Source organism: Lygodium microphyllum, chromosome 28 (assembly GCF_053477565.2).
Source record: "Lygodium microphyllum isolate KBCC chromosome 28, Lygodium_microphyllum_v1.1.10, whole genome shotgun sequence".
NCBI lineage: Eukaryota > Viridiplantae > Streptophyta > Polypodiopsida > Schizaeales > Lygodiaceae > Lygodium > Lygodium microphyllum.
Window position 1 is genome coordinate 79,322,444 of NC_141162.1, and position 15,082 is coordinate 79,337,525.

At 38.6% G+C, this 15,082-nt stretch overlaps 1 protein-coding gene across 2 annotated transcripts in view; it reads right to left on the reverse strand.

Moving 5' to 3' along the window:
* Window positions 1-12,040: 12,040 nt before the first annotated feature.
* LOC148011646 (DNAJ heat shock N-terminal domain-containing protein) overlaps window positions 12,041-15,082 on the reverse strand; it is a 49,488-nt gene continuing 46,446 nt past the window's right edge. The window contains exons 7-9 of one of the 2 annotated variants that reach the window (XM_087669925.1): window positions 12,985-13,023; window positions 12,626-12,734; window positions 12,041-12,497 (exon numbers count right to left, since the gene is read on the reverse strand). In XM_087669925.1, the coding sequence (XP_087526051.1) occupies window positions 12,337-12,497; window positions 12,626-12,734; window positions 12,985-13,023 (309 nt within the window). In that variant the 3' untranslated portion in view covers window positions 12,041-12,336. Of the gene's footprint in view, window positions 12,507-12,625; window positions 12,735-12,984; window positions 13,024-15,082 lie in introns of both variants that reach the window. The other variant, XM_087669924.1, reaches the window with a different exon arrangement.

A 15,082-nucleotide genomic window follows, 5' to 3' on the forward strand; every position in this document is an offset into this window, starting at 1 on the left:
GAGGAGAAGAGGCTAAGGGCATTAGCCTACAGGCACAATGAAAGCCTAGAAGAAATGAAGAAAAAAGCATATGACTGGGTGAATAGAAGCGAAGAAAAAGTGAGCACCTTAGCACTCCGACTAGCATAGGTGACCCTGAAAGCCCAACAATGTGACTTCCTCCGCACTCTCTTGGATGCCATGCAATCTGAGAAAGAGGAGGCCGTTGAGTCCTTAAGGAAAAACCTGGTGATCACCCGCAAGGCCCTATGGTATGGGCTACACGTCCAAATGAAAATTTCCGGGTCCACAGAAGCAGAGCCACTAGAGAACAAGGGAGAAGAAAGGCAAAGGCCAAATGAAGACGCAGGGACAAGTTTTGAAAGGGGGCAGCAAGCCGTAGCTCCTTAGTGGGAGGTTTTACAACCAAGATGCCATCCTCCACCCCTCTTTTTGACCTCAAATGTCAGCAAAGATATCTGTGCAGTGACTAGATCAATGCGTGGCAAAAAAAAAGTTAGATCCACATCTCACAGTCACTGCATCTAGGGGTTCTCAAGTTAGGCACGTCCAATGGCTTCAGTCAGCCCCACCAGCGCCATCTCTAACCCCCTAGCCCATTTTGATGCCCCACTTCGCGCTTAGGGCACCTCAAGGGCAGGAATTCCAAGCCTGTCTCCCTAAGCCGTGCACTGCAACTCCAACAATGCATGAACTAGGTCCTCAAGTGTGGGACAACACCTAGGCTGTTGACCCAACTCCCAGTTACACTCGCACGAGCAATATGCACCACATGATAAGGCACACACACCCCCAGGTAGTACACCCTCTTTTCTTTTTAGGTAAAAACCAATGCTGCAATAACCCACTAGCTTTGGAGGCCCCATCATTATGCAATACACTCTCGGCCCCCACCACTTCAACTAAATGATCGGTTTTTTCCAAAGACCAATCCCCTCGCAACCACATTGTCATCAACTCACACTACCACTATTACACATGTCACCATGCAGCCAAAACGAAGTAGAGAAACCAAGGTAGCCTGAGTCAAAAAGTGAATGAAGAAGCTCATTAGGAATAATGAAGGAGATGTTAACCTCCAAAACAACGTGGGGGAGCTCTGACTACTTTGGCAAGATCCTCTCAAGGATGAGGGAGGTCGTTTCAAGGATGAAGGATGCTCTCTGAAGGATGAAAGAAAGCAGAGGACATTCTAGCAAGGTTCTCTCAAGGATGAGGGAGAACCTCAGAAGGCTCTCACAAGGAAAGTGCGAGGTGCAATGTAATTCATTTCAGAAATGCCACGTTTCCTCTTGTGCAAGTGGGAAAGTTTGCCCGAGCATACCATGGGACTCGAACTCAGCTAGGAGGGGGGTAATTCAACCTTAGAACAAGAAAAAAACAAAAAAAATGGAGAAGCACATATCGGGAGCTGAAAGAGGCATCCTAGAAGGAAATCAGACACAACGGATGAAGTAGGAAGGAAATGGCCAAAAGCACAAGGGTGGCCTCAAAAGCTAAGGCAAAGGAGAAAGCATACTTTTAAATGTGAGGTGCCCCTAGATTTTTTTGTAAAAGAGCATTAGGCTTCCTTTCATGCAAGCTGTAAAGGTAGATGGGTAGTAGGAAGGAAGCTAGGAAGATAGGAGGACAATGGGAAAAAGGGCCTAGGCCGGCTATGTAAAAAAGGGGATAAGGGGATGACCATCCAAAATGGATTTAGGGTTTTGTATATTAAGTTGAAAAGTGAATGAGGAGCTCATTCTTTGGTGTGTGGCAAAGTGGATTCATCTTCTTCTCTCATTCTCTCCTTCTTGCTTGCTTGTGTGTGCTTGAGAGAGAGTGTGTGTGAGGGAGTGAGTGTGTGAGGGTGAGGGATCAAGGAGAAGAAGCTCTCCATTATCTCCCCTCTTCTTCTCTTCTCTCCTCTTCTCTTGTCACAAATCGTGGAGCTACTAGTGTGCTTGAGGGAGGAGACAACTCATTTGGGCATCAAGCTAAGCTCACTACACCCCGGTAGGATTGAAGGTGTGTTGGCTAGGTGAGAGAGAGCCATAGGTGTTCGCTTGAAACGCTTGAACAATAAGCGGTCAGTGACTCTTGGCGGCTGAGAGCGTGAGCTCACCTCTACAACATGTAACCCTAGCAAGAAATCAATTAAAAAAAAAGTCATAGCTAAGTGAGATTATGCATATGACTCAATGAAGCTATAGCTAAGAGATACAATGGTGGATATGAATGGGCACTAAGAAACACGTCTTGCAATGGTAGAGCATGTACTTACTCCATGGTATGGTAGAGGAGCATGAAACACACCTCATGTCATGGTAGGAGAATGGAGACCTCAAAACTCCAAGAATGGAGACTTGCACCCAACCTTTTAGTGGAGCTAGTCAATGGAAAAAATGTAATTTCTTCACAACAATCGTGAAAGGCAGAATTTGATCTAATGACAAGCCTACCAACATGAGGTATATAGATGAAGCTAAAAAGTCAAAGAGTCAGTTGATAAAGCCTCATGTATTGCTCAAGGCCTAAGGAAAGGATTTCTTGTCTACTTAATTAGGCTTCACAAGATTAATTAGGATGAGGAATTTGAAGAAGAACCTTCTTGGATAAAGGAATACATAGATGTCTTTTCTACAAAGTTGATTAGACTTACTCCTAAGAGGGAAGTTAACCATGAACTCAAGCTTATATGAGGAACCAAACCAATGGGAAAGAGGCCTTATCAATTGTTGGTTCCAAAACCCATTGAGTTGAAAGAACAACTCAAATAGCTATTGAATCTGGCCAAGTAACTCATCATGGTGAGCTCCGATCTTATTCCAAGAGAAGCAAGACAATACTCTCCATTTTTAAATTGACTTTACTATGGGCTAAACCACATGATAGTTTAGAATAAAGATCTAATTTTTACGATCAATGAGCTTGTTGATAGGCTTCAAGCAAAAAAAAAAGATCTCGAAAATCGATTTAAGGTCTGGTTACTACCAAATTAGGATCAAAGAAGAAGATATCACAAAAATTGCCTTCAATACAAAGTATGGGCATTATGCATCCTTTGGTTTGATATCTTTAGACCTTACATTGACAAGTTTTTCCTAGTCTTCTTTGATGAAATCCTAACTTATTCCAAGGAAGAAGGAGACCATGAGGACAGCTTAGAATTATGCTTGAAAAGTCAAGAATACGCAAGCTCTATGCTAAGAAGAGCAAGTGCACGTTCCTTAAAAGGTAGATAGAGTATCTTGGATTTATAGTATCCAAGAAAGGAATTTCAGCAAACCTAGCTAAGGTTAAATATGTATAGGAATGGCTAGCTCCAAAAAAAATAAAGAAATTATGAAGTTTTTTGGGCTTAAAAGAATAGTATCTTATTTTTATCAAGGATTATTTCTTTATAGTTGTGCCCCTCACTAATTTTCTCAAGAAGCACACTTATATTATCTAGACCCCAATTGAGAGATCTAGCTTTAAAAAACTCAACTAAAGTTTAGCTTTATCCCCTATCTTAAAGTTTCAAAACCTTCTCCATTGAGGAAGGACTTGTCTACAAGGCTATGCATTCCTTTGAGTTAAGAACTCAAGATGAAGATATTTTGGAAGTCCATGTCTCCCTAGCTACAGTAAGGCCCTCAATATGTGATGTAGTCAAGTACATCATTGAATTCCTAAGTTGCCAAGGGGTGAAAGCTATGCATGTCAAAACTTGCATCCCTAATTTAAAATGGGAGTTCATCAATATGCACTTTGTAGTACGATCAACCACGGTTGAAGGAGAATACGACTCTATTATAGTGATTGTGAATATACTAATAAAGGTTGCTTTCCTTCTTCTCCAATCAAGACAAACTAGAAGGCTTCAAATATTGCAAGGCTCTTTGAAAATAAGATTTCTAGACCCCATGGGTTACCAAAGAGGATCATGAGTGAGATTGTGATTGCCTATTTACTTCTTACTTTTGGAAGAGTTTATTTGAAGCCATTAGGACCTAGCTTTGCTTTAATACAACCCTCGAATTGATGGCTAGACAAAGGAAGTCAATCAAGTCATTGAGGTATACTTAAAGCATACTTTTGTGAAGAACCTAAACGGGGGATGCAATATCTACCTTCAATATAATTTTCTTACAATACTTCCTATCATCAAAGCATCAAGATGACCCCTTTTCATGCATTATATCGACAAGATTGACTTGCACCACTCAACTTTTCACATCCTATCCTAAAGGTGAAAACCTTTAAGAATATGTTGGAAGATATGAATGAACTAATTAAAGCAATTCAATAAGACATTGAAGCAACCAAGGATCAACAAAAGGCCTATGTTGATCTAGAAAGGCAAGAGCGGACCTTCAAGAAAGGAGACACATGGTTTTTCTCTAAGTCTACTTGAAAAAGGGCTCTCTATCCTTGGGAGAATTCAAGAAGCTAAGTCCAAGATAGTACAGACTCCACAATTCTCAAGTGCCTAAGGCCTAATACGAACAAGTTGCAACTCCGTGAGCATTTAAAAATCCACAATGTATTTTGTGTTAGCCTGTTGAAAGCCTATGTGCCCAACTTCGAGTGTGTTCTTGATGATCAACAATTTGTAATGCCAAGCCGAGTCATTGAGCTTCAACTTGACAAATTACTTGATCTAACGGAGAATATCCTTAGAAGTAGAACTCTTAGAAAATCCAATGGAAGGACTATCCTAAGAGGCCGCCACTTGGATTGACGAGGATGTCTCATGTACACAGTACCCCTAGTTTCTCTCTATATGAGGACATCTTCAGGATGTCTCATGTACACAATACCCCCAGTTTCTCTCGAGGATGTTATATATCTCCAATCCCTCCACACATGAATGGAAGGCTTGTGGAGAGGGGGGGAGCGGAGATATTAAATCTTATTATATTGATCTAATGTATACTTATCCATCTCATTTTCAATGGACTACATTCACTATGGTCTCATTGAGTTATCGTTAGATAGATTGAACTTGAAGACATAGCCAAAGGTGGACTTTCTACTATCTACATGTCATGCATATTCTGAGTTAGTGTAGTCTATGACTCTAGTATCCTAGCTACCATAGTAAAGGCATAAGTTTATAGTGCCCTTAAGGTATCATATGATACCCTTCACAACATCCTAATATCACTGGCCAAGTGTTGCCATGTAAGGAGCTACAACTCCCACTACAAATGCTATGTCAAGTCTAATGGCTATCATGGCATACATCAAGATGCCCATTGTGGATGCATATAGAATCCTGGCCATCTTGGCCTTCTCATCATTTGATTGGGGATAAATCTTTCTGATTGATCTTCACATGAGAAGGCAAAGGGGTGCCAATGGACTTACTACCTTGCAAATAAATCAGCTCAAGGATCATGTGACTTTACTCCCTTTGAGAAGTAAAGGAGTCCCTCAGAGTGATTGTGCATAATATGCATACAAAGTATATGAGAAGCATGTCCCATGTCCTTCACCTCAAAGTTCCTCTTGAGTTGTCTTTAAAGCATCTAGCTCATCATAAGCGTTCCCACCAACAATAGGTGTATTATCAACATAGAGATTCAAAAGATGAAAGCTACCATTCCGTGCCTTCTTTATGTAAAGACATAAATCCATAGCATTGTGGGAGTAAGACTATGAATGCATAAAGGCTACCATCATAGACCTTTTTCATGTAGAAACAACCCCATAACATTGTGGGAGTAAGACTATGAATGCATAAAGACATTAGACTTATAATATCATTCCTTAGGTGCTTGCTTGAGTCCATAGAGACTCTTCTTCAACTTACACACTAGGTGTTTCCTGCCCTTTTCCACAAAGCCCTTAGTTTGTTGCATATAAATGCCCTCATATAGGTCCTCATGTAGGAAAGCCATACATCCATCTGATACAAGTCTTGATCTAATTGTGCAACCAAGGCCAAAACTAGGTAAAGGATAGTCATTTTGACTCCTTTTGGGAAAGAAGATATCATCAAAGTCAACTCTTTTTTTCTGTTTAAGTCATTTCGCAACTGAATGGACCTTATATGTTGGCTTAGGGTGACTAGGGGTGCTCTTCCACTTATACACCCACTTACATAGCAGTGCATGTTTTCCACTAGTCAAGGAAATCAAATCCCAAGTATGGTTTTTCTGCAATGAGTCGGACTTAGATTGCATAGCCCTCTCCCAAGAAGAACTATCACCTATGTGCATAGCCTCCTCATAAGTATTTCACCATGACATGATCCATATAGGGCTCATAATAGTCAATAAGACGTAAGGCTTTAGTAGAGCAAAACAAAATTGATTGTGGAATTGGTACATCCTATCCTCTCTATCTAACATCAACATGATCCTGTATGAAAGGTGGATCTTTGGCCATTGAAGTATCAACAACAATTGCATGTTGTCTATGGGTGGGCTTCCCAAATGTCTGGACACATTTCTAGGATGTTTAGATCTACCAATTATATTAAAGGATAATAATGTCTACCTTTTACACTCATCCAAACATAGCAAAAAGGCAAAGTGATGTTGCCGATAAGATGTACCCAAAAACTAGGAAAATCTAGGTGGCTCAAAATGCTCACCTAGAATTTTTCCTCCCAAAGATTTTCTTTCCTCTTCTCCCTATATCACAATTTTTCTTCAACTTCCTCTTGACAATTTGATCTCATTGCTCGCCTTGGCATGGAGATTTAAATTACTTGATATCCTCTCTACATGCAACATTTCTGTCATCCTCAATTTGTTCATATTTGTGATGACTTCTATCATTGATCAAGTCATCCCTATGATGGCTTTCATATTCATCTCTCTACGTTTGCTAATAGCAATCATCTTCTCTCTCTTACATGCAATGATAATTTTTATTTGTGCTTTGATCCAAACACTATTCATCTTCTTTTGCCGCAACACTAAATTGTTGCCATAAATAAAATATTTCTATAATCAAGTTTGAGTAGTGCCAACCTATTCTAGCTTTTACAACATCATCTCTTTGGGTATGTTTGATTTGAATCTCAAACAATTCTAGCTCTACAAAGTAGGAATGGATGTTTTGTGTAGATTGATCTAGGTTCTCATAACATTTAACCATCAACCATACGCTTGCTACCTTTTCTAGGGTGAGATAATAAAGTTAGCCACTACAAGATGCATAATTAACCTATTGAAGTTAGCCTTTGCAAATCAGTCACATTATCACAAGCTTTTGGTAACTTTAATTAATTTTTGAGAAACTTCAATAATCTTTTTTTAAACACATGAAGGATCATTTCATGTGTTTGATTGCCTTCATGAATGTAGAACTATGTTGGGGGACTTTCTTGACATTGCTTGAATACTACCACCACTGGAGTTGCTTTTGCAACAATATCTATTCATGCACCTTTTAGGATATATTGTAGCATGTCTTGTAATCTAATTTTTTTTCTTGTATCACAATTGATTTTTAGAATGAAATGAAGTTTCAAAACTACATCTAATTATTTTTATTTGGAATTTGTGTATATTATCTTTATTGTTTGACTTCTCACGTGTATGATTTTTGGTTGCATATTAATGTATCTTGCCCCTCTCCTCTCCTTTAGCACTAATATGATCTCGTATTCTTATGCATGACCAATCTTGGCTACCCCTTATGTTGTAAGAAGATTTTTTTTTCTTTTTCAATTATTCTGTTGCATTCAATTATAGCTAGAGGAGAGCATAGTTGTCCATTACTATTGCTTCAATTTCTACAATGCACATGATTTGTTCTTGCTATCCCTTTTTAAATTGAGCGTGTTGTAATTTTTAGTTTTTCTTTGTTGCTTTCTCCAAAGAAGTGTTATTTTTTACAATTATTGCAAGTCAACGACATGCCACTCAAATGTAAAGATGTCACCACCTCATGACTGTCTAATTAATATTCAAAATTCACCCGGTATATAAGTTTGCTTATTTCTTCCATGACTACAATCCACATATAAGATATTTGTATGCATAAGTATACATGGCTAGAGGGTTGAGGCTAGAGTCAATGAAGGTCTTTGCATTATCATGCTAGATTATGGTGAAATAATTTAGATTTTATGACTAATGCATACTTTTTTCTCATCCATTCAAATTTTTGTGCACGTTTGTTGATATGGGCTCATTTGTCCATCATCTTTAGGGTTTTGAGAAAGAAATGGCTATATAATGACTCCTAATAGATTTACAATTTGCCAATGAATCGAAGGAGCTACAATATTGTCAATTGTCCAATATCTAACCATTGATGATACCATATGACCAACCTCATTTGTACCGTTCCCAATACTTTGGCCCTATATGTACCCCTATGGCTACAACATTCGTCATAACACAACCTGACCTTCTAAACCCATAAGCCTTCTCTTGTTAAAGCCAACCAATGATAATGAGTCAAAGGCAACCCTTGCGTGGTTCCCTTGATCTTTATACTCCAAATACTCCAATACAAGCTTTGACAACATCCCAAATCCTTGATACATCATCTACATTAACAAAAGGGTCAAAGACAGGAAAAAAAGCCATTGAAGGAGAAAAGTATAATACAAGAAAGTCTACTAGGAAGAAGCCCAACATAAAATAAATAAGAGTGAAATTCAAGGAGTGCTAATGTGGAGACTACATAGAGTCATAAACTCAATGGAAGGATTATTAGACATGTAGCTTATGCCCTGTGTGTGGTGCTTTAAATGAGGAATTCAACAAGAAACACAAATAAGGGATGCACTTTGTGGTCAAAGATGGTAAAAAAGCTAGCAACAACTTATTCTAACTTTCATAGAGACAGTGAGGCATGCCATAGCAAGTGGGGTTGTGTATGATGTGTACAAAGCTTATAAGTTCCACAACTATATCTTCGGAAATGATGCTCAACGAACTTTAAAATGGTATGATGTTTTAGATAAGTACATGTATAAAGCTTATAAGCTTAGAGAATTTGGGATAAAATCTAATTACTTGACCAAGCTAGATGAGATTGATGTATTGTGAATCTTTCTAATTTTGATTGATGCATGCATTTTGAAGCCACGATAGATTTGATTGTGCAGCTTAGAAACCGTATTGTCTCCTAGTGAGATAAGATTTTATTTAATTACATGTAATTTTGGTTCTTTGCAATGATAGGGTCTTTTAGATATTAAACATGTTAGAAGAGGAGGCCATGTTGTGAGTATGTATGGCATTCTATTAATTGTACCAATCGTAGAGGAAACTCCTCATAGCCCTGATAATCAAAAGGAAGAGCAAGTTGTGATAGCATTGTTAGAGCATCCACATGCTATTGTGGGATTAAAACGCTACTCTCAAAACATACAATGACAAAATTGACTAGAAAATTACATAGGTTGGGACATATGCTCTTTGCCACAAAAATTCTTAGAGCGTTTGACTATTTGGATCAGATTTAGATCCATTATGGGATGTTGATGCCAACAAGTAGAGAGACATTCTAGTTTGCATGCAACAAAAGGGCTCCATTCATGCAATATTGAAGCACTTACATGCGCAATGCAATTCTCATAGAGATGCATTTATGTTTCACACTATGCAAATTGGCAATAGGAGCTAGTCTAGAGATTATTGGGGACTTGGATGATTGTGCCACAAGCATAACATGTATCATAGTAAATTGTTTTGTCCTAGCTATAGTTTGGTTGCCATCATTATATGTAAAGAGGCAAGATGAGAGAACAATGGACAAAATATTTAAGAGTTTTAGGTAACAAGATATATTCTATTCATATTAGGAGCAATCAGTGGTTCACACATTCCAATAATTGCTCCATAGAAATACACCATGGAAACCACTTCAACTCCCATGATTTCATTCCATATTGGTACAATCAATGGTTATGTCTATTTGTGTTGTTTAGGATTATGATGTTGGTTGGGCAAGTGCTATTCATGATTCCATGTTTTCTCAAAGTAAGCTTAGCTAAACATATATATCTTAGGGACAAAATATATTACTCACTTGGGGATTGTGTGTACCCAACAATGTATTATATGTTGATGTTGACTCCATATAAAGGTTCAAGGGGAAAACTTGAGCAAATGAAAAAACCCATTGTAATTTCATCCAATCAAGTATATGAATGCTAGTAGAGCTAGCATTTGGTATGCTAAAGTCCCAGTTTAGGATTCTTTTAAGGAGGTGTGACATGGACTTGATGAATGTTATGAGCATGATTGTAATATCTTTGGTACTAAATCTATATAATGCATGGAGATTCATTCATCAAGCTATGAGGGGACTGATCCGATTGCAAGCAACATCCACCTTGAATGAAGTACATGCTACCACCACAAAAGATACATAATAGATATTACAAAGAGAACAAAATGTGGATGAGCCCCCATAAAGGATAGGAGGATAATTGTTCTAAGTAAGGGAGTGATAGATGAGACAACCTAACAAGGTCCATGTATAAAATGTACCTTCGACACCACCTTCATTACCACCCAAAAGTTCACAAGGAAAATTATAGAGATGAAGATGTGGACACTTAAGTCTAATCCATACTAGAGTTTGGTCTATGCCTTGCTTTCTTAGTACCATCAAACTAAGAAGTTTTATACATTTTAGTTCATCACTTGAGTTTATGGCATTTCTAACAAGACTAATTTCATTATGACTTACATGAAACAAGAAAGGAGTGGTGGTCTCATTGATCTCTTCCCCCCTTCCCATAGAGGGACTCAAGTTAGCATGCTACTATATGCTAAAGGGGTCCAACTCCCCTTCCATCTGTTGAGTTTTCTATAAAGTTGATTCACCTTCTTAATATTGAACCGATGTGTATTTCTTGGTGATGTAGACTTACATGAAGTTTTTTTGGACATTTAGCCAACTAATGTGGCTATAAAGGTAGCTTCATTATGTGACTCATGAGGTTGGGGTAAGTAAAAATTATGTGACATAGCATGTGCACTTTAAAAAGGGATATTTTACTTAAGAGTTATAGAATGTGCATGCATTTGTGCACACAAGCACAATAAAGGGTTTTCCTGTTCTAAACGTAAAGAACTCCATAGACAAAGAGTGATTAAACTGTAGAAGGGATACAGAATGGGGCCTATCGAATATGTGAAAATGTATATTATAAAGAATGTCTTGAATATATAAGGGCTTCATACACCAAACACCCTAGGATATGATCATTGTTTCTAGAATCCATCTTTGATTATACAAAACCATGTTCATGTTTCTTGCAAGTAATAAGAGAGGAAGTTGAAACTATTAGCAATCTCCCTTTAGATGCAAAGCCAACCATCATGACAAACTATCAAGATCACTAGGACATATATTATCCTAAAAGAAACCCCCCAACAACTAGATTCAATAAAAGCATAGATAGTTACAAGATGGGTCTCTACCCTTCCAATGAGTTCCTACTTCAAAACATCTTGTGGGCGCACTTACCATTACCTATAAATGCCGTATAAGGTTCGATCCAAGTTGGTAACTTCAAAGAAGCTATGTTTGTTTCATAACAATTGTAGATTTCAAAGTGGTATTCAAAAGTTACCCTAGATTAGTAATATATCACAATAGTGAACCATAATTAAGTAGAAGCAGGAAGTGCTATACAACACAAAATAGCAATTCTAATAACCTCAACTAACATTTACCAAAATAGCAAATAATTAAAACTGAACAAATGCCAAGGGTCTTAAAAATTCATTATGTGTCTAACAACCTACCAAAGATTGCCATTTAAAGTGTTGTTTAAGTTTAGCTGAATAAATGCTTGGGTTGTCTAATTTCTTTCAGCCCTTGATGGGTATAGGTAAATAAGGACTTACATTGCCTATTTTCCTAAAGCTGCAAACATTTATGCAAGTGTCAACCTAATTGTTTCTAAGCCAAACATCGTCTCTAACTTTGTTTGATGTGCCCAATACATTTACCACAATCAAACTTTAGATTAGATAGAGATACAGTTAGAAAAAAACGACTCCAATTTTGGGCAGGTTGCATCCTTAAGTCCCTACAGTATATCCTTCAGTACTCGTCACCTATATAGGTTCAGGTAACTTTTCATAGCTAACAAAGTAGGCTTGGTATTAATTCAGTATAATTTTTTGGAAAAATCAGATAGCTTAGGATCCATGACTCACAGTAGGACTTCTGCCAATAGTGCAGTGTAATCAACAATAAATCATACAATTTATAAGTTCACGACTAACAATTGACATCTGCCAATAACATGGAGCAGATGCTGCTTGCAGGTAGTTACAATTATGGTACATAATGTTACAATGCTGCTGGACTATACATCAGTGCTGTTGAACTGAAGTGTAAATGATCCAACCCTTCATCACAGAGCCAAAAAGTAATCCTTCAATTCTTTGCCATCTCGGCAGACGTTTCACATTCATCATCAGACTCGGAATTGCAAATTGGAGGTAAATTGTAGATGGGCCTTCTATCTGCTCCCTTTCTGGAGTATTCCCTCCATCGTCTTGCTGCCGCAGCAGCCTTTGCAGCTCTTTCTTGAATCTCTGCATCCACTGCAGAACGAGAGTTTAGGAAACATGACATGCAGGCTACAAAATTTCCTCAATACAGTTATGCAGATTTCCATTTCAAAGGATTGCTCTACTGTAACCATCCAGTTAGTAAAAATCACCTGGATTTTCCACATCAGATCCTTCTGAGTCTTGATTCCACACATTTTGCCACCACTGTCCGTTCTTGCCCTTTCTTTTCTCCTTCATCACTCGTATCTTGGCAGCTTCCTGATGATTAGGCCATACATACAAACATACAACACTTCAACTCAGCATGCAGATATGATCACCATTACTGATTCAAACATTTTGGCCATTAACCAAGTTTTGTTCAAGCAGTAACAAATTTGGCTGTCTTTACTGCCAAATAATGACTTGAATTTTCAGTATAATTGGGAAAATCAGTTACACACATCTGTAAATTTCACGTGTGTTCATAAAAAATCTTAAGAGGGCACAGAGATCAGAATCTACATACCACAGCTCGTGCTTGCTTTTTCTCCCACCTTCGGTTTGCCTGCAGCGATCCCTTTGTTAGCAAGCAGTAAACTTGAGCTCAATGTTTAACTAAAGTTATCACACAATGCTTCAGCTGGTAAGCTCAGAACTTAAATGCGCAGAAATAATTTGATTCTTGTGGAAATGGAAAATTTAGTAACTAAGTCTGGAAAATAACTCAAATATTTTGCAAGCTATATCTGGATCCAAATCATGAACACACTTAGCAATCATAGGTTTTCACCATGGGTAAGGACAATGCTGACAGATCAACAGACGGGTGAACCTATTGCAAATGGTTGGAGCAACACATGCAGGAGTTCCATCCACAGGCTTGTTGCACACTTTGGTGGTGAGTTCTTTTTTGTTTCATCGCATGATGCTTTGAGCACAGGCAAGGGTGTGGATGTGCTTTCCCTCAAGTGGATAGATAGCATTGAGATGGCTCGGGTAGAGAATCTTGCAGCTTTTGTGGCAGACGGTGAGGCAGCAACTAGAGTTGTCTGCCATACTTGAGGAGCAATACCCTCGTATTACAGTATCTTATTGCATGGCACATTGCTTGAAAAATCTTTTGAAGAATATCAAGAAGCTTTCATAAGTAGAGCCATTATTACTAAAGCTAGTGAGATGGTCACCAACCATTTGTTCATGTGCCATGAGTTCACAAGGAAGTCGAGAAAGATTCCCCTCAAGTACTCAACACTCAGCTTTCCTTCATTTTCTTGATGGTGGTCATATAAGAGAAGGCAATGTAACAGTGAGGCATGTCTTGAGCCCTTGCTTGGATAAAATGCGTAGGCATAGCTGAGACCATGTGCTTTTGGATGATGTGAAGCAGATTGATGCCATGATTCAGCCCATTGTGCATCTTGTAGACACCATACAGGCATATATTTTGGCAAGGTCTACGAGGCTATGGATAGGACGATTGAGAAGCTAAAGGAACTGGTGCCAGATGAGATAAGTACAGTGAGATCCATGAACTTATATTGTGACACAATGTGTGTCACAGGTAGGAGAATGAGGAAAACAGTTATCACTAGGGGCACATGGTACTCGATGTTGCCATAAGATGCTTGGTGAGGGATCATGCAGCTTACAGGTCAATTTGTGGTTAATTTGGTTACATTGAAACACATGACGGTACATTCATAGTGGAGCTGCTTTCTAATGGGAAGATTTTGGATCAGATGGGCTTGAGCTTCAGTGTCTCCATAGAAAGGAGCAACCTTGGCATGTGGAAGACCAGTGATCTTGTCTTCATCAGTGCAAATTGTGTGCACTTAGCAAGAGTGGGACTAGGATGGCTGATCCCTTTACTCAAGTGGAACATGGAGTAGCAGGAGAAGCAAGCAGGAGGGCATGTCTAAAAGCCAAAGAAGGGAGCCAAGGTGCCAGCAAAGAACTGTATAGATGAGGAAATTACTACACAAACCTTGGAAGCAACCAATACAACACTTGTTCACCTTAAAAATTCCCATAGAGCACATCTTCCTTGCTTGTTGGAATCAAAGTTTTGGCTCCATTTCAAATTGCCTTGGATTCATTGCACATCTTTATCAAACAAGCCAATGCTTGTTTACTGTTAGGTGGGGCATTGCTAGAATGGTGTCTAGCAAATGTTTAGAATAACCTGATGCAGCTTCTTTCTTACCATCAAGATTCTTTGAGAGATGAACCTCACCAAATCCCTAAGCCGAGTTGGCTCCTTGTTCACACTACCAAAATTCCACTTATTGCACTAAACTTACATAACTGCAAAGGATTTGCAGTTTTGGCCACCCTCGTCCAGCCAACCCATAGCAGTAATAACATCAGTTTTGTCAAGAATTGACAACCAAGATCAAAACCTAGATGTAATACCTTGACAAGATATTGCTTTATAGGCCTTCTTCCCAATGTGGAGTGGTGACCAACAAGAAAAAGATGAACACAAAGATGGTGGACAAAAAGACCCCAGAAAAAAACGTTGAATAAGAACTAACATTATAGTTGTGGCACTCAGCAAACTAGCTGACTTGCCCATAAAGTGTGCAAGCTACCATGAATATGTCCAATTGGAAAGTGCCTACTAC